The 18487-nt window shown below is 37.7% G+C and overlaps 1 protein-coding gene across 7 annotated transcripts in view; it reads right to left on the bottom strand.

Annotated features, from left to right (window-relative positions):
• Window positions 1-18487, bottom strand: part of TRIM66 (tripartite motif containing 66) — a 55982-nt gene that overhangs the window by 27045 nt on the left and 10450 nt on the right. For all 7 annotated transcript variants that reach the window (XR_010389496.1, XR_010389497.1, XM_064513041.1 and 4 more), the window contains 7 exons: window positions 14579-14682; window positions 10080-10227; window positions 3653-3785; window positions 2035-2151; window positions 1120-1234; window positions 485-631; window positions 222-339 (listed from right to left, as the gene is read on the bottom strand). Coding sequence is in view for 5 of the 7 variants with exons in the window: in XM_064513041.1 (XP_064369111.1) it covers window positions 222-339; window positions 485-631; window positions 1120-1234; window positions 2035-2151; window positions 3653-3785; window positions 10080-10227; window positions 14579-14682 (882 nt within the window). In the remaining 2 variants the exon portion in view is untranslated. The remainder of the gene's footprint in view (window positions 1-221; window positions 340-484; window positions 632-1119; window positions 1235-2034; window positions 2152-3652; window positions 3786-10079; window positions 10228-14578; window positions 14683-18487) is intronic.

The raw sequence follows: 18487 nt of genomic DNA, 5'->3' as shown, positions 1-18487 counted from the left end.
TTATATATAACGATGTCTTTCAATGGGCAAGTTGATATAACTGGGAAAACAGAAAAGTTTTTGGTCACAGTAGCTTTTCTTCAGGTCTGTAACAAGAGGAACTAAACTAGAAGTCAAAACAAAAAAGAAGAGCACTTTAAGGAAGGTGCTGTATTTTCTGCATCTGTCTCATTTAGTTTTGGGCACTTGCCTAATAAACAAAAACACTTTATCTTTCTTACCTAAATTGGACAGCTGTTTAGTCCAGTAGGAGGGATCCCAAGTAAATCTGATCTTCAGGGGAGGGCCGATGTCTGTATTACAGTTTGTCTCTAACAAGCGCTGTATCTGAAATACAATCTGGTGACAAACCGAATGATTATGATTTTATTCATGATTACAAAACTGTAAGAAGTGTTTCATTTGGGAAACATTAAATCATTAAAACAGTTTTCACGTTCACTGCACAATTTCACTTTACTGAGAAAACAAGTATTGCTCTTACCAGTTCTTTACTGAAGAGAAATGGGATGCTGTTTTTACTGCACACTGCCCAGCTGATGAAGTTCTGCACATGTTCAACCTGTCTGCTTAAAACCACAACACCTTGCATCTGTTGTTCCAATTTCTGCTTCCTTTCACTGGTGATTCTCTATTAATAATGTGAAACAGTAGGAGGTAGTTGTCATCATTCAGACAGACATAACACGTACAATCATTGGCATTACATTATGCATTATTTGCATTGGCACTGTTATGTAGAAACTCTAAACTACCAATCATAAAGAGAAAGCAAACCCTATTCAGCTGATACATCTGAATTCTGGAAAAGCAACAAACATGAAAACGAGAAGCTGGTTTGTTTTGGAAGTACTCAAAACATGCACACATTCTCTGTAACTGCATTAGAAAACATGATTAACTCATGATATGCATTCATTTTGTCATGTTATCATAAATCCTTGTCAACCACTGATCCAACCTACAACTGCAGAAAAAGGTAAAAAAACAGAAAAAAGGTAGAAAAACTTAAGCAAAGGGACACTAACATTCACAATCTGTATTCTTTCCATTGGCACTGGGATTTAATTTTAATTTAGTTTAATTTCCCAAGATATCAAAGAAACTACTGTTACTTACTTCAAGTTGTTCAAGAAGGATGTTTGTTCGTTTATTGATTTCATTCATCAAAACCATCTTGGCCATTTTGATTTGACTCTCAACTTTTTTGTATAAATGTTCTACTTCAAGCAACCTATGGGGAAGATGAACCAACTGATATGTCATTCAGTGCTTGATAGTTACTTGTTACAAGAACTGATCTAAGTATTGGCAGAGAAGTTCAATGAAAGTTGTATCATTTCCCATAAGTTTTCCTACACTTCTCTTCAAACACGCTAATGCTGATTGACACTAACAAACATCATGCTATGAATAGTCTAAGCTTTTCTTCAACAAGCACATGCAGAAGACACATCCAAAACTCATGTAATTCAGACAGCCAGTTAAAGACAAAGAGTTGAAATAAAAATTAATTTCTACATAATGATTTCACTTTATGCTAGAGTATAAATAGATTTATACCTATTTCAAACACCTGAAAGAGTATCTCTTCCACATTAATAAAACTGACAGCTAAGACATAATCAGTAGTTGAAATCTAGTTCATATAATGAAATATTTTCATTTTTATACCAGTCTTGACTAAAACAGTAGCTTGTTTTGAGGTTTCTTGAAGAAATAAGCTATTTCAAAGTTATCTTTATTTCTCGTCTTTTTAAAATTTAGTTCAGAAACAGTAGATTATAGAAGTAGAACATTAAACTCTGAAGTCAGCTGTCACATGCTTCATATGGACTACCAAACCCTACAGTACAATACCATGACATGTGAGCACCATTTAAAGATAAATGTGGTATTTTTCATCTTCTTACTACTTCCTGCTCTCCAAGAAAAAACATAGCATCTGCAATTACTGCTGGCAACCTACACTTTGTGAAAATAATATATATTTACTGATCATCCACTTTCATGAAATTAATGCATAACAATTACCTGTCTTCAATCTGTTTAGCTGAAACCTGAATCCCATTTTTTTTCTCTTCCACTTTAGCTATGACATTCTCCAGGATAACTCTCTGATTTTGCAGAGCTTCATCAAGGTGTCTGAACCTGAGAAAGGAAGGGAAATTCTCACACCATGTTCTTTTCTGTTGACAAATGACTATTGAGAAGTTAAAGAGTGGCTGTGTTCTTCTTTGATATGCTCAAATAAAGCACTGTTTGCACTTCCTGATGTTACAAGCTAGAGGGGAAGTCCTGAATCTAGCATGGCTGCTGCAAAACTGAACCACTAAGCAAAACTGCGCACTGCCAGATTTCACCTGCTACTCCATGTTTCCCTTGGGTACAGCTTGTTTCTCTCTGCAGCCAGACAGATCCAATGAGGACTCCATTTTGCTTTATTTGTAAAGCCTGAATCCCACAGTGAGCCAAGAGGGAGCTGTCCTAACCACTGGACCTGCTATTGGATACAGCTTATGCAAACGGGAGCCTTAGCATTCCTTGTCTCTGTGCAATGGTTGAAGTATAAAGGCATAGATGACCTACCTATTTAAGAAAAAGGCCATTCCAGACATCTGGTAGATTGCCAGAAAACCTAGGTTGAATCTTTTAGAATTTGTGTTTAAAAACATTCTTTGCCAGCCTGAAAAATACATCATTTACATTACTGAAGAGTGGTAGCCCATGCCAATAAGGAGCTCATACCTCCTCACAATGTTCAAAGGGGCCTTAGCTGGACTTCAGCCTCTGTACTTGTGCACTGAATTCTCACATAGGGCCATTATTTGTTTACATGTTTATCATCTGCTACCTAACAACCTTGCCTGCAGTGTGTGAACTGTAGGAGCTGGCCCCTGTAACCCTGGCAATCCATTTCAGCTGCCACAGGTACTGCTCTTCCCAAATTTCTTCTGTTTTCTTTCTAATGTAACTCCTGTAGATTGATTCTGGATTTCTATATTTGACGGCAGAAGCTACACGCCTAAAGCAGAAGAAGCAGGCATATTCCAGTCAGTTACTGTCAGATGGACAGTTCAGAGGAGCAGCTGCATTATAGTCTGTCTGGACCCAGTCAGCAGCTTCTTCTTTCCTCCTACAAATGTGCTCTGACTGCTATCCCAAACATTACCACACCCCACAAAGACAGGCTTACGTTGTAAGGAATCACCCTGTCACTGTCTACATACAACTTCTTACACGGCTCACACACTTCTGCAGGCAAACAGCAAACTTCAGTGTTGGTAACTGTCACCTTGTGTAGTCTTGGTGTCTTTGATTAAGATAAATACAAGGATTTGAACCACGTTCAGCTTCTGTCTTTGAGCACAACCAAAAGGAGCGAGATGCATGTATATACAGTATTGAGGTAGATAATACAACCAGGAGGGTGTGCACTGCTGAGAGCAGTGTACGATCCTGTGAGGATAGCAACCCATGTGTCACACGGCTTGGACATAAGACAACTGAACCGAGCTTGCTGTTGCCTGTAAATTTGGACTAGCCTACAGTTTCAGCTGACAGAAAATGCAGATGAACAGTCTTAAATTTAAATCAGCTATGTTTTTAGATAGGATTATGAAATAGATATTGAGCAATTAGTGTTTGGTACCTGTGTTCCTTATGCTCTGTCAGAAGGCAGCTGCGACACGTAAGGGTATCACACGTCTCACAGAACAGCTTGAGCGGCTCTTGAGTATGCATTGGACAAAATAAGGAAAACTCACTTGCTTCATCTTCAGTTGCTGAAGAATACAAAGCAATGGTGTCATTGAAAGAAATTACTATTACAGTTCAAAAAGAGAGTTGCCAATTCTCACAATTTTACTGAAAGTCTTGATGTTATTTTTAAAGACCCAGATTCTGGAACCATCTGATTATATGAAGCTGGGTTTGTTTGGGATTTTTACTGGTCTTGTAGATCCTACAAATTGAGCACATCAAAGAGGTTTAGAAACAAGTAATCAAACCCAGTTTATATTGTCCTTTCAATTCACAAAAGTTTTAAATATCTCATGATTTTGTGAACCTGCCTCATGACTTAATTCTCTGGGTTGGCAAACCAGTCAACAAAACTGTATTCTAAAATGTAGAAAAATGAAATAAATTTGAAGTCACAGCAGAAGCAAGGAAATCCTTAATTCTTAAGAAGCCACGTGGGGGATTTTTTTTTCTTTCTTTCTTTCTTTTCTTTTTTTTTTTTTTTACAAGCTGTTTTGGTTTCATTATAAATACAGTACATAAACTTCAGCAGCTAAAGGGTTATATTACGCACTAAAAGGTTATAATATGCACTAATACATTTTCTAATAAGGGTTTTTTAAAAGAGTGAGGTCATGAAGAGTAAGTGATGGACAGCAGAAACATAAAGTGGAAGTATTGTTCCTCTTTAATCTATTCTTGCCTTTTTTCTTGGATATGGCAGAATTGCTTGGGGAAAAAAAGAACACTCAATGAAAGAATGCAAGAAAATTAAAAAGTTCAGAAAAACCTCTTGTCTTGGATCCCCAAAACTTAGACTTCAGAGACAAGTATTTTATCAGTGTAAAGTGTTAAGGACCACCCAGCATTAGTATTAGGGAAACCCATCATTTGCTCAAAACGGTCTGAAAGCTCAAGCAGTGTTAAGGTACAGATGACATGACAGATTCATGCAGGTGAATGTTCAAAACCTTTGCCTACAGGACCATCTACATTATTAGTACATAGAGAAGGATAAGGGAGAAGAAAATCACACAACTGTGTCCTCCAAGTATTCCTACAATGATACTATCCTGTCATCTTTACTAACACATGAGAAATTCAACAAAGCAATCACCTTTAGATCAACATTTATACAAACTTTAAATAAAAATTTTAAAATTACTTATATAACATTATTTGCTCATAAAAATGAGAAAAACACTTCCATTTCCCCACACTAAATCCATCTTATTTATCTAAACTTTAAGAAAACCTTGTGGCAGGGACCACACCTGATCCTGTAGCAAAATGGAGCCTTTTATATAATCAGGCCTCTGAACTGATTCTACTACAACGACACAGAGACACAAAGTACAGCAAGCTATACTAATTCAGTCACTTCAGTCTATTTTCAGATTGGAAACTGCACAACACAGAAGTAGAAAGGCTAAGAAAATTTGAGAGTTGACAGAAAACGAAAGTATGGAGAAAATCCATGCCACGCTATAAAGAAAATATTCACCTGAGCAAGTAAAGCCAAGCATCTTACTTTTTAGATTGCTGTCTACTCTAACTATTTCTGAGTTGGTTGTTCTACTTCCCCCCATTCAACTGGCTTTTTCTCCCCTTTCTTGATCTAACATGCAAGAAGATAATTTCAGATAGATTAGGTCAAGATTTTTATGTAACAGCATTACGTAGTTTACATTTTATGATTTACTTACTTAAGTATCACACTTTATTTTTCAGGAAAGTATATTGTTTTATGTTATCGTTAAATCAAAACCTAATACATAGCATTATTAAAAATGGATATTGAACTTGGGGAGTTTTTTAGCCCATGTCAACAATATTTTTGTATCCAGCTACATTATTCACCTCCACTGCAAAATTTTCTCTGATTGCACTGCAAGTATGCACTTTTGCATTAAAAACTGCAGCAGACAAGGCAAATGATATATAACCAAGCAGTTGTACGCCAAAGATCATCTCTTCCTCCCCTATCACATCAGATATCAAATCTTGAAAGAAAAACTCCAGAAAGAATAAAAACTCCAAAACATTTATCTTAATTTTCTTGAGATGGTAAAGCACCTCTTAGTCTTCTGTGCCCATCTCCCAGCCCCGGCAGAGCATGAAAGCTGTGTTTTGAAAACTCAGGATGGAATTATCCATGAAAAGTGTATTTGCAGAAATATTTAAACAGCTCCTGCTCATAAGGACATGTTTTCTTTAAGGTCCAAGTATAATGAAGCTTGTTCACAATCTTATGTAATGACTTCTCCATTTTTCTTCTCTCCATGAAGGGTTCTTTAGCCTTTGGGTGACTGTAATCATCCCAAAGAAATCAGTATTTTTTTCAGGACTGTGTCAGATGTAAGAGACAAGCACATTTCAAATGCAAACTAAGAAGGATAAAAATATCAGTGTTACCTAATTACAACACAGACCCACAGTCTCTGCCTCTAGTAATTCCCTGGATTCAATGACATATCAGGGTGAGCTGCTACTAAACCACAGCAGTAGGTATTCAAGACCTACTTTATATTCAGCTTAGAGCTAGGTTCTTCTGTTTTAAAATTAGTTGAATTCATATGAATCAGCAGCTAAACAAGCACATGAACCTGTTTTTTCTAAGAGCAGACATCTTGACCACAACTATCCAAGTTAGTTTCCTGAGCAGAACATCACATGAAGAAAAGGGAAAGTTCAGTTGCCCCAAATTCTGAATTAGCATCACCTGAGTCACCATTTCCTGCAGTCTGCATTTTCCTCTCTCAGGTGAATCTCTAGAATAATAAACAGGAAGTCTTGAATCTCTTATTCTAAGCAGTAGGTGCCAACTGAGAAAGAGTAATCTCATCTTGGCTAATACAGTTCTCCCTCAACTTGCATAATTTGCAATGGCTTGCACTTTGATTTTCTAGGTTCATATTCAACCTTGAGAGACCAGAAGTAAAGAGTAGTAGAACAAAGAGAAAAGAATTCAGTGGGTGAACTGGCTTATAAATAGTTGGTATGTAAGTATCAGCTCATTTAGTTCTAGTGTAGTTTTGGCAAAAGCACTTTTTCTACTCAGATGCAAAGCACAGGCTTCCACTTTAAAAGGAGGTTCAATTTTAATATGGATTAGATCCTAGTTAAGAAAATTAAGACTAAAAAAAAGTTCTGATTTTTTGAATTTAAATAGTCTGCACAGTAGAACTTTGCATTTAATGAGATTTGCTTATTTCTAGTGTTAATGCCAAGCCCTCCAGTGAAAGGCTTGCTCTTCAGAGATTATTCCTCCAGAACAGTTCCTTACTCTGTCATAAAGCATTGCCCACGTTATGTCCCAATGCCTACCCTGGCACTGTCTGATGCTCATCACATTCATTCTACAAGCAGACTTTAAAGTTTTCACATCTATTGGCCATAGATCCAGAAAGCTTTTTTTTTTTTTTTTTTTTTTTTTTTTTTTTAACTATCAGGTAAATACAGTGGCTGTGAAAAAGATGCTGTTGATATTGCTGTATACAGGCTGCCTCCTTCACTCACCATTACATAAAAAGTATTCCTGTCTTAGTCCATCATTTAACCATCTGCTAACCACATCTCAGCATCAGTTTTTATTCATAATCAGCTGTATTAGCCTCGCACTCCTAAGTTAGAAACAGAGGTACTATCAAAAATTCTGGAAGTGGTTCAGCCAAAAACAATATATTGGAGCAATTTAACAATATATACATACTAGGTGGAAAAAATTTAAGTCAGAGTGATGTCCAGCACTTGCTTTTTACTTATCTGGTTTTATGCTTAAAAAAAAAAAAAGAAAAGAAAAGGTTCTGTTTTTCAGTGTAAGAGTTCAGTGAGTGTTCTTAGCTAAACAACTATGACACAAACCATTTCAATTCCCCATGAACATATTCAAAACAATGAAGTTTAACTTAGCCAGAAAAAACCCTCAGCTACTAAACATCTCTAGTGCCTCACAGAATGCTGAAGGTGAATAAAACAAAGCTATTTTCAACCAAGAATGGAATTTCCAATGCCAAGAAGCCCTCACAGGGAAACCCCTGACAGCAGCATTTCTTCTTACGGATCTTCACTTTAGAATTCCAAAAGATGAGTCCGTCCACAGGTTCCTTTTAAATTTTTTCTTGAGGAAACTTCTGCAGTCTACCGTTTTTCTGTCCCAGTCCAGTCCTGCCCCATTTAACCCTCACGTATTATCTTTAGAACGCAAATTTGACCTGAAGGTAGAAATCTTAAAAATCGCAAGAAGTTGGCACACTGGTCTGCAGCATGACCTCAAGAGGCCAGAGGTGCTGCCAGGTAGCCAGCTCAGCCATTCAGCTGCATGACCTGGGTCCTGCAGGCCCTGGCAGGAAGCATGGGGCAAGTAGTTCATGGGGTAAGAGGTCCAGGGAAGGATGGGAACAGAGACCTGCAGATTCTGCAGGGTGGGGTAAGCGAGATCAGAGGCATTACACAGAATGACAGATACCGTAAAAGAATAAGCAGAAAGAGAGGTTTCCATGGGAAGCCAGGTTCCTTTAGATCTCCCCCTCAGGGAAGACCTTGTTTATCAAAATTGTACAAATGCCAGAATAATAGACAGAATCGGCGGGGGGCTGGGCTTCTACTTTTTTTCATTTCAGAACCAGTGAATCTTAGTTTTCAGGTGAGGAAAAAGTCTGTCCCTTGCAAAGAAAATGGCAAAAGTTACAACAGTTTAAAGATGCAAGAGTGATAGAGAGTCTCTAAAAAGGTGCAAGAGCTTAAAGAGAAGAAGGTAGCTGTAGCTCAGAAGCACTATACAGAGACTAAAGGTTACTGAACCTGAAAGCAGAAAAAGCCTTAACTCCGGAAAAGGAAAAAGATCTCAGACTAAGTTGTAATATGTCCTAGCTTTTGCTTTCTCTGAAATATCCTGAGGAGCTATTTTACATCCCCAATTGTGTTTTAGATTAACTAGCCTATATGTACTACTAACCTCTCTGTTCATTATTCTTTGTTTCAGCAGAGTATTTAGGACTAAATAGATGACAAAGCATTTTAGTATAAAAGTGTATTTGTATCTTTTTATTTACACAGCAAACAATACCACAACTAAGCCACAGGTAGATTTTCTTAGCATTGTCAACAAAAATGAGCTGGTAAGCCTTATTCAAGAGTGAAATGAAATTATAAACAGCTAGAACCTCAAAACCACAGTCTTTATCATGCCATCAACTCAAGAAGAAAAACATACTGTCCATCCAATCAGCGTATTTGTGGGGATGTTTCAGTTTATATTTTCTCCAGAAAAGACCCAGAAAACATTTAAATCTGTCATCTGTGCTTTTTTTTTTTTTTTTTTTTTTTTTTTTTTTTTTTTTTTAATTCTTAGAGACTATTTTTCTTGTTTTCACTCCATTTGGCAACCGGGTATCATGTCTCATGTGAAATGCCTCAAACTGTGTTTCATAGGAATGTTCAGGACTTAAGAACTCTGTGAAAAATAAAGTAGAGGCTTCTATATGGAAAATCCTAAAGACAGAAAAAAAGCCATTATAATCAGTGCGCTGTATCTGTGTTTATTCCTTGTTCTGCCTTTCATCTTCCTTACAAAGATAGTGCAGCACTATCTAGTACAAATAATTTCACATGTGAACAAAATGTAAACTTAAATCATTATATAAATTGCAAAACTCGTATTTTAGATTACAAATATCATATGTAAGTTTAGGTTAGCATACTCATCAGCAGACCTGGCATATGAGCAATGAAAATAATGAACAGCAGCAGCAGATGACCACCCTTCTCTGTGGATCATCATTGCAGAGCGATGAGGCACGCACTTGTCAGCAGGTTCCAGCTGTGCTTGCTGACCGTAACATGCTGGTTGCACTCAGGAACCCTGTTTTTCACTCCAGGCTTAGGGAAGGAACATCCTACAGCAGTCAGTCTTTTCCTCTCTGTGACCCTCCCTCCCTCACCCTGCCTGCAAGCACAAGTATTGCTTTGGTGCTTTCCTGAAGGCAAGTATCCGAGAAGGGACAGAAATACCAAAAGGGCAAGGCCTATTGCCATGGAAGCCTACCAAATCCTAACCTGATGCTCTGCAGAATGAAAAGGCACAGGGAAGAGACTGTACCTCCATGAAACTCATATCCGAAATGTGTCAGATAATATGGAGCACTGATATTGGCGAGGGTAGGTTCAGGCCCCTAATATTACAGCAGAGGGCATAATCTCTCATTCAAATATACAAACCCTTCTGAGTCAGACTCGCATGGAGAATGGTGTCTCTGGCACAGGGCCTGAGACTGCCCCATTTTCAACTGAGTAACTGTTACTAGAAGAAACAAAACTTCAAAGTATATCTTCTGTACCTGAACAGCCCTTCATGGATACAGATAGGAAGCGGTCTCCAGTTTCCTTGCTGTGTCTGTGTTCCTCTGTACATGAGCTGCACAGCCACTTATTGCAGCTTGTACAGAGACTGTGAGCAGGTCTCTTCTCTTTACATGTGGAGCAACTCTGAGAACAAAAAGTGCAATTAAATACAAGGATAATGAATTGGCTTGTAGATACTGTTATCTTAGACAGTGATTCAGATTGGTGAGCTTGAGATCTTTTTTTTCCCTCCAAGTAGTGTGATTCAAGTGATTAAGAATACTGTTATTGTTAAAGGGATCAGCATAAAGTAAAGATTTGGAGCTGTTAAATCAAATTGTGTCCCCTTCTATGGTCTAGCACAATTGAGCATAATTATGACATTATGCAGGAACTAGTCAGTAAAATGTTCTGTGCTGCACATGAGATCAGAATAATCACAATGACTTCCTTCTGAACTGAAAAATCCATGAATTTTGCCTGATTTCAGTATAAGGAAAGCTGGTGAAAGTTATTTCTGAAAGTGAGTGGTGTGCTTTTTACTCTTTTGCTAGTAGTGTTGCAATACTTACTGATGGCTTTAACACAGGAAATTAGTGTACCCATTTCTTAAATAAAAATATTTTCTAGACCGCAACCTCAATCTCAAAGATTGTCTAGGTTGCAAAATAAAGAAAACATTAAAGGAGAGTCAAAGATAGCCATCAAAAAGTTTTTAATCTAACATTTCCTCCCAAGTGACAACATTATCAAGAAGCATTTTACCTTATCTTGCTTCAGTGTCGTTCACTCATTTCTGAGGTTCTCAATAAGCTACAAAATTTGTAGTCTGGGGTCCTCATCTACTTTCATGTATATGAATTTAAATTGGAGCAAATTCAGTAGAGCTACTCCAGATCCCCATTGTTTACTTAGAGTTTACTATATTGGCTGTAGGATTGTATGAACAACTCTGACCATGATACAGCATAACTATCAGAAAAATGCAATAAAACATGCCAAATGGTAAGGCAATTTTGAAAACAACAGAGAGACACCCACATACTATTAATGAAAAATTTAGTTCCTGTTCCCTAAAAGAGATTTGATCAAAGATGAGCTCAATTTACATATTGATATCAAATGTGAGGAGAGATAAGACAGACATGGGAATATGAGAAGAACTGGAACTTTTAATTAACTATCATCTGTACTGATTTGACTGTTCAGGGAATGCCCTCTTCTCCTTTATTATATAGGCCATATTGTCTAGAACAGTCACTAAACGTGAAACCAATAAAGCAGCACTTAAAGGAGGTAAGTAATTTGATTTCTTTGTTATGCAGGACAAACTCAAGAGGTATTTCAAGATAGTTATGATGATACTTCACTTATAAAAGGATTTGCACGAGGCATAAAATATCTTGTCTGAGAATTCCTAATATCAATATTTATTGACTTACCATAGCATCATACAATTTCCCAGAGTGATCATTGTGATATAATTTTACCATCAAAGCATTAAAAGTTTTGTCACCAGCTTATCATTGCATTCAAACATTTCCTACAAGTTTAGAAAATATCTCCTGTACTATGCATAGTTCTCGAGCACTGCTACTACTATCACTGCTACTTGAGCAACTAATACGAGATGGCAAAGTGACCTCCTATGGTGTCCTCTCTGTTGGGCAGCAGCTCAGCTTCAATCCAGTTTAGTTAAAATTACATTCCAACTGTTCTGATGTAAAACACAAAGAGAAGGATGCAACAGCACGCATTCAGCACATAAGCCCTGATCCAAGCCTTGGGAAAGGTAACGGATTTTCTCTTCCCCCTGTCTCAGATCATGACTTTAGATTGCCTAAGGGGAGAAAAATTACAGTTCTTCCTTTGCTGGTCTTTCTAGTTTTAAATCACAGTTTAAATATTAAGTGGAACATCTGTATCTACCTAATTTCTGAGGCTCAAGTTTGGCCCAAAGATTTCGCTTCAGCCCAAGAAAAAAATGTTGGTTCCACTGAAATTCATGCAAGTTTTACCATTCCCTTCAGTGAGGCTGGAATTTCACAACAGGTCCCTTATCAACTCACTGTTCAAGAGTTGCATTTCTAATATTTTTTCTAAAAAGGCTGAGCAAATCTTGACAATAAGGCATCAAAGCACAGTTTTAAATGTCTTAGTCTAGGCTGGGAAGTATTTGTGTTGCTATTCTGGTATTTTAGCTGTTTGCTTATCAGTAATGTTTTCCAAAAGGTACATGCAACAGTTTGAACCAAACAGCTGAAAAAGCTTGTATAACCAAAATGTAAGGATATTTATTCTGGGGAGCAAACCTTGTTGTATAGAGAGAAATGGCCAATTTAAAAGGTAATCATGAAGGGCCAGCTTGGGGGACACATCACAAGTTCAGAGATGCTCTGCCTTCTTTGTAATAACCCAAACTGCCTACTCACAGGTCTACCCATAACTGGCTGTCAGACAGTCCGAGTAGAGTTCATGCTGAACTGTACTGCATTAACATTACTTTTAAGCAGCAGGGCACAGAGTGTTCCCAGAATCATACGGGGAAATGGGCAATAGATTATGAATCCCATATTTTTGGGATTCCTCCAGCTGGTATAGGGCATGTTCTATCATTTCTGATTCACTATCGTGTACACTGAGAAACAGCTTGCTTCCAAATGCTTTGTTACAAGCCTTGACAGATTCCCATTTGAACACATTACATAAATTAAGAAAATGATGGCTGTTCAGCTTTGCCTCATTTGGATGATCGGGTGCTTCCCTCTTTGCTATCACTGATGGTAAGACTGTTGCTTTAGCTTTTTTTTTCTTTTGGGGGGGGGGTGTTTTTTTAAGACAGAAAGCAAGCTTTACTGTTACATGACTTGATTGTTAATAGAAAGGAAGCAAGCCAAAAGCTATTAGGAAGGTTCCCCAGTCCCTCTAGGGTACTGCTATGCTCCAGGGAGAATTCTGCTTTTACTGAATTGCTCTTAGGACTCCTAAGGGATTATAGAGAAGAAAAACCTTCTTTTAAAAGATTTGAAAAATGATCTAGTGATTCTGAAGACATTAAATATTCTCATTTGATTTCCTTTCTACACCAACTCTCATTGAAAGAAAAATGAAGTGAGTCACGGTAATTAAGAAATCCCAATATAACAAGGGCATTCTAAACACTGCAAAACTATCTTGTGAATTTTGCTCTTCCCTCTGAACAGTGCATGTGAGGAGGCCTCTTTCTGCTTTACATAAAGCTATACTGCACTTCAAGTACCTTACACCTGAAGCTGTCAACACACTTTGCTCACATTAGTTACCAAATTCCCCCAGTGCACTCTGTGGATTAGCTTATGCGTTCTTTCCTTTTTAAAGATGGAGAAAATGACTGTGACAGGCAACTGTCTACCGTGACAGGGAAGAAGCACATCTCTTCTGTGCTTTTTTGCAACTAGATCACTGGGTTAATCACTTAGTCACAATTTAAAGCAGTCTCAGGCCTTCTCTGTGGGACAGAACTGATCTCTAAAGTACTGTTACTCCTACAGGAGTGCAGAGGAGTGGAAAAATACATCTTCTGTCCTGCATTCTGGAAAAAGTGTTCCCTTGTGCCCAAAGGCTCTGAAAATGAATATCCAATAAGTCTATCCAGTTTCCTTAGGAATCAAAAGCACAAAAGAGACCACTATCTTGTTCAGAAGGTGAAGCCCCAAATCTCTAGTTCTTTGATACTAATTCTTACCTTCGGATAAAACAGTCAGCAAATTACAGACTGGTTTTAACATGTTTCCAGCTGTTTAAACTCCATTATCAGCAACACTACCACATTCTAAAATCTCTTACTAATGCAGATAATACAATACTGTAGAGGGAGAGATGTACACACCTTCCTCTACTTCTCCTGGGGTTCCAAAAAAATCAGCAATACTGTGAGAGTAGACCTGCCTGTTAATCAGATACTTAAAGCAGGTGAAATCCATCTTTGTCTCTACAAACATCAGTACAGGGCCAAGGTGGTAACCTTAGGCCTTCCAATTCTCCTTTGTTCTACCAAGGAAAACTGAAATGTGATGTGATCACTTCATTAAAACGGGCCACTAGAAAACAATATCCACCTGGATCAAGTAGATAATCTTGGTATAATCATCCAGCCAATAATCTTTGTTTATGCTCACTTCATGTTGAGAGTAGAAAGGAGATAATGAGGAATCCAAGAGATTCAGCATCTTCCTAGCATATTGTTTGTCACACAGATCCAGTCCTACACCACTACTATTGATATTTAAAATGTCTTTGATTTCAAGTATATGGAGTCAAACACCTTCTTCAAATAAAGACAAGTACTATGAAGGCAATATGTCCATCTCTATGGGTAAAGTAATTACAGTTCTGCAAAGAAAAATGCAAGAGACTCATGTTGTTCAACATGAAGTTTGGTCTGTTTATAAAATAGTGTCCATCCGGCAGTGTTTTAACAACTCACAAGGCACCCAGCTTAGTGGTTTTCACTTACCTTTGCCATAGCTGAATTTCTAGTGGGAAAGTCCTTGAGAAAAAAATTTTCAACTACATCTCTTGCAAAGCAGGTCTGTTTGCATACAGGGCAGGAAAGGATACCTGAATTTAAAAAAATAAACAAATAAAAGAAAGAGCACAGACCAGCCATGTGAATCAGGAAATGACATAAACCACACTTCACTTATTGCTAGCTTTTACACATCACACCAACACGCTTAGCTCCAGGAAACTAAGGTATTCTTCAAGCCGTAAGTAACTTGTGGCTAGATCTAGTAAAATACATAGGGAAGAAAAGAAACAAAGCAATAATATTCCTAGAAATACACTATGGTTCTGAGTTTTATATCAGTCTAAATTCCCACAAATTCATCAGGGCTTACAGCTCTAAAAAAAACTGATCTGCATTTTAAGCTGAATTATCTTACTACAGATCTACTGGTATTTTTGCATACTAGCTATTGTTCTTCTAGACGAACTTTACTCTCAGAGGTACACCCACGCATAAAATATACATTGCCTGATATTAGTTTTACAGTGCAGCATGCTATGCTTCAACTATGAAGTCAAAGAGGAGTATTAAGCTGCCAGAAGTAAAAAGACAGAACAAAAGTTTCTAACAGACATTGCAAAACATCTACTGCAAGTCCATAGGTGGCAAAACGTGACCAGGCTTTTTTTCCCCAGAGAAAACCCTGAAGCAAAGCAAAGAACAGTCTGAGCAGCAGAACTTGGCTCTGCCTTTGTTAGTTACTGTGCATAACTGGAATGAGTTCTAGTATTTGCCCATGCTGAGAACTAACACTGCAGTGTGAGAAGAAGCTGTCCATAACTGTATGACTGCAATGACTGCACTGTTGCATCTCTGCTATTTCATTCCCAGACTTCTTGGGCTAAGTCTTGCACTTACTGAAAGGTATAGCGCTTTTTTCAAAAGGACTATGCATATTTCTGACCACATTTCTAAACTACTATAGATCTGAATCCAGTCCTTCAGAGATGATGGTAGTACAGTCTGTATTTACTTTATCAAGTGTTTCTTTTTTTAATTTAAGTTTTTCCATTTTATTGGGAACAAAACTTCAGTGCTACACTCACTTTGCCAAATAATCAGTTTATGATAACTAAAAGCAGTATTTTCTATGGCTAAATGAAGTGAACTCACTTAAAGCAAGTTTTTAAAAGATCAAGGACAATTTTCTACTGGATTAACACTGTTCAATTTGCTTTTTTCCTTAACTAGAATTATTTTTATGCAAGAACAGTGGCTTGTAGAATCATTAAATCTTAAATTGTCCATTACTCTTGGAACTATCTAGATGGTTATCAGAGATGCTCATATTTTCCAAGTGCTTGACTTTATCTGCCCTTGGGACACGGCTCCTGCAGCTCCTGACCAGATGCACAATTCTAACCTCCAATACTGAATGCCTCTCATCTTCAGAACAGGGCTACTGTTCTTTTAACAACAGTACTTTGCATTAACAGAGACACGCAAGCCCTTTCTATGTTACCACTTTCAACAAAAGCACCATGCAGTCAGATGGCTGAGTAAGTTCACTTTTATTCATAAATGCTTAAAAGAAATTTGAGTTCAGTAACATCTCCTTTGAAGAGGGCATATTACGAAGAATCGCTTTCACAAGGTTAAAACCTTTTCACAAGGTTAAGACCTTTTTTTAGCTCTATTCCTGCAATAAAAGCAAAAGCTTTTGAGAAGTGTATTGTTTACGATTTTCCTAGGTCACATTCACAACAGAACAGTGATTTGGGGGTCCATGTGACAAACTAAGGTCTACTTCACACTTATTTAACTGTGCATTTCATACAACACTGAGTGTTCACATAGCCGTGAGAAAGAGCAGGCCAGTATCCACAGGTGGCTGTGCTACTCAGCTACGAGTCATCCCAGGGGAAAGGGACTGCAAGCAATTGGCAATGCTTTGCTCATCTTGGCTATGCTTTGCATATGTAACTTGAGATTTGTTTAAGCTTGGCTCTGGCGATGGGAGTTACAAAGGGGCTTCATTTGATTAAGACGCTAAAAATGCCAGTTACAAAGGCGCTTCATTTGATTAAGATGCTAAAGATGCCGTGATGGCAGAAAGCTGTAGAAGTCTTCCCAACTCACCCTTTCCTTTGCATCCTTAGTACCGTAAGTGCAGCTGAAAAACCTGTTTACCTACAATATTTGTAGCTAATCACCTTTATATTAGTCACACAAACCTCCCTGCGCTTCCCCAAATTATGGTTCTGTGTGTCCTGTAGATAAACCGTTAACGGCTCATTTCTCTAGAGAAATGTTAAAGTAGGTGCATTGTAGTTAGCTAAGGCAAGATGTTATACAGACAGTGCCCTCCTAATCCTTTTAAATGTTGCATACTACAAGCACCAGTGAACTGTAGTGCCAAATCCTAGGATGAGGAACAGTTTTCAAGTCTCCATGTGAGCACCTTACAAAGCATCACAGCTATAACAATAGCAGCAGGAATAAAGAAATAGATGCATTTTGATTGATAAGCTAGGAAGCAAAACACATTTTGCAAGCACTTCTCAAATAGGTCTCATAGGTCCTGCTCTAATTCTTGCTGCAGTCGCCAGGAATCCATCTACTGACTTTACAGGGAATTGTCTCTAGCCCTTCAAGACCTTCAACCAGTTTCTTACTCCCGTAACAGCATTGCTCAAACAGTGCTAGTTCTAGATCTTGCTAAGATGAGAAAACCTCCAAACCAAGACTACATAAGATGTCGCAAATTGACCAACGAGGAAATTAGCAACAGATTACTTTCTGAAGCAGAACTGCATGACTCTTACAGTTATTCCTTCACCTACACACTGTACTGGTGAGCATATAGTTTTCCAAAAAACATTTCTGGGAACAACTACTTACTGAGAAAAAAAAGCAGTGCCCTGTACTTTGCCATAGCAAGGGCAAATTCTGTGCATCTACCACATGAGGTAAAAGAAGTTAATATTGAAATTACATATTTTATTACATTCCAATGCTACACAGTTCATGCAAAACATTAAATCAAATTATACCAATTGAATGATATCTAACAGAATGCTCATGGCCTCAGACAGGTTCACGTGAACTTTGAATTGCGCTAATTTGTTACAAACCAGTGAAACAAAATATATTATATAAAGAATGCGGTAATTTGACAACAGGTACTATTTTCTTTTTAATAAAGAAAATTTCAATACTCTAAGAAAACATTTCATGCATGAATTTCAGTTACACACAAAAGCCTCTTTATATATATTGAGAAACGGAATAGTATTAAGTTCGAAACAACCATGATTGTATGCTGATTAACACCAGCGGCATTTAAAAGCACTGCCCTAGATTCCATGGAGCAAGTATTTCCCAGTTTTCAGATCCTAGCCATGCTACTGAAATCCATGTTGTTCCAAAAGTACACGCAGAGTGAGTTGCATGCACGCACAGGCCAGAATACTGTATTAAATTCATTACCACAGACAATCAAATGAGATACAGCTTTGACTGGATATGTCATGACTTGTGTAACTGAATTACAATTATTTCAAACCTAAAATGCCCTTGAGATGAACAAGACATGTCTAGCTCTCTGCCAGAAAAAACAAAACAACAAAAAGAGCAATAGCTAACAGAAAAAAATGATAGGAACACCATGGCAATCTGTAGTGAAAGTAGCTTCCTACTCGTACAATGACTAATCTGTAAGCACCTTCTCACTTGTCCTAACATTGAATTCTATGTTTATAACTTCATTAGATCCAAGGAGACATATTTGCATCTTGCTGAAGGAGGGTTCCCTCTGAATATGGTAGCTTTGGAGATCACACTTGATCAGCTAATTGGGCTTCTCATTTGTTTCCTTTCCCATTAAATAAAAACCGGTGCTCCCTGGAAATGCCC

Source organism: Dromaius novaehollandiae, chromosome 5, assembly GCF_036370855.1.
Source record: "Dromaius novaehollandiae isolate bDroNov1 chromosome 5, bDroNov1.hap1, whole genome shotgun sequence".
NCBI classification, from domain to species: domain Eukaryota; kingdom Metazoa; phylum Chordata; class Aves; order Casuariiformes; family Dromaiidae; genus Dromaius; species Dromaius novaehollandiae.
The sequence above is the reverse complement of the archived record's forward strand: the minus strand, read 5'-3'. Positions and strand labels throughout refer to the sequence as shown.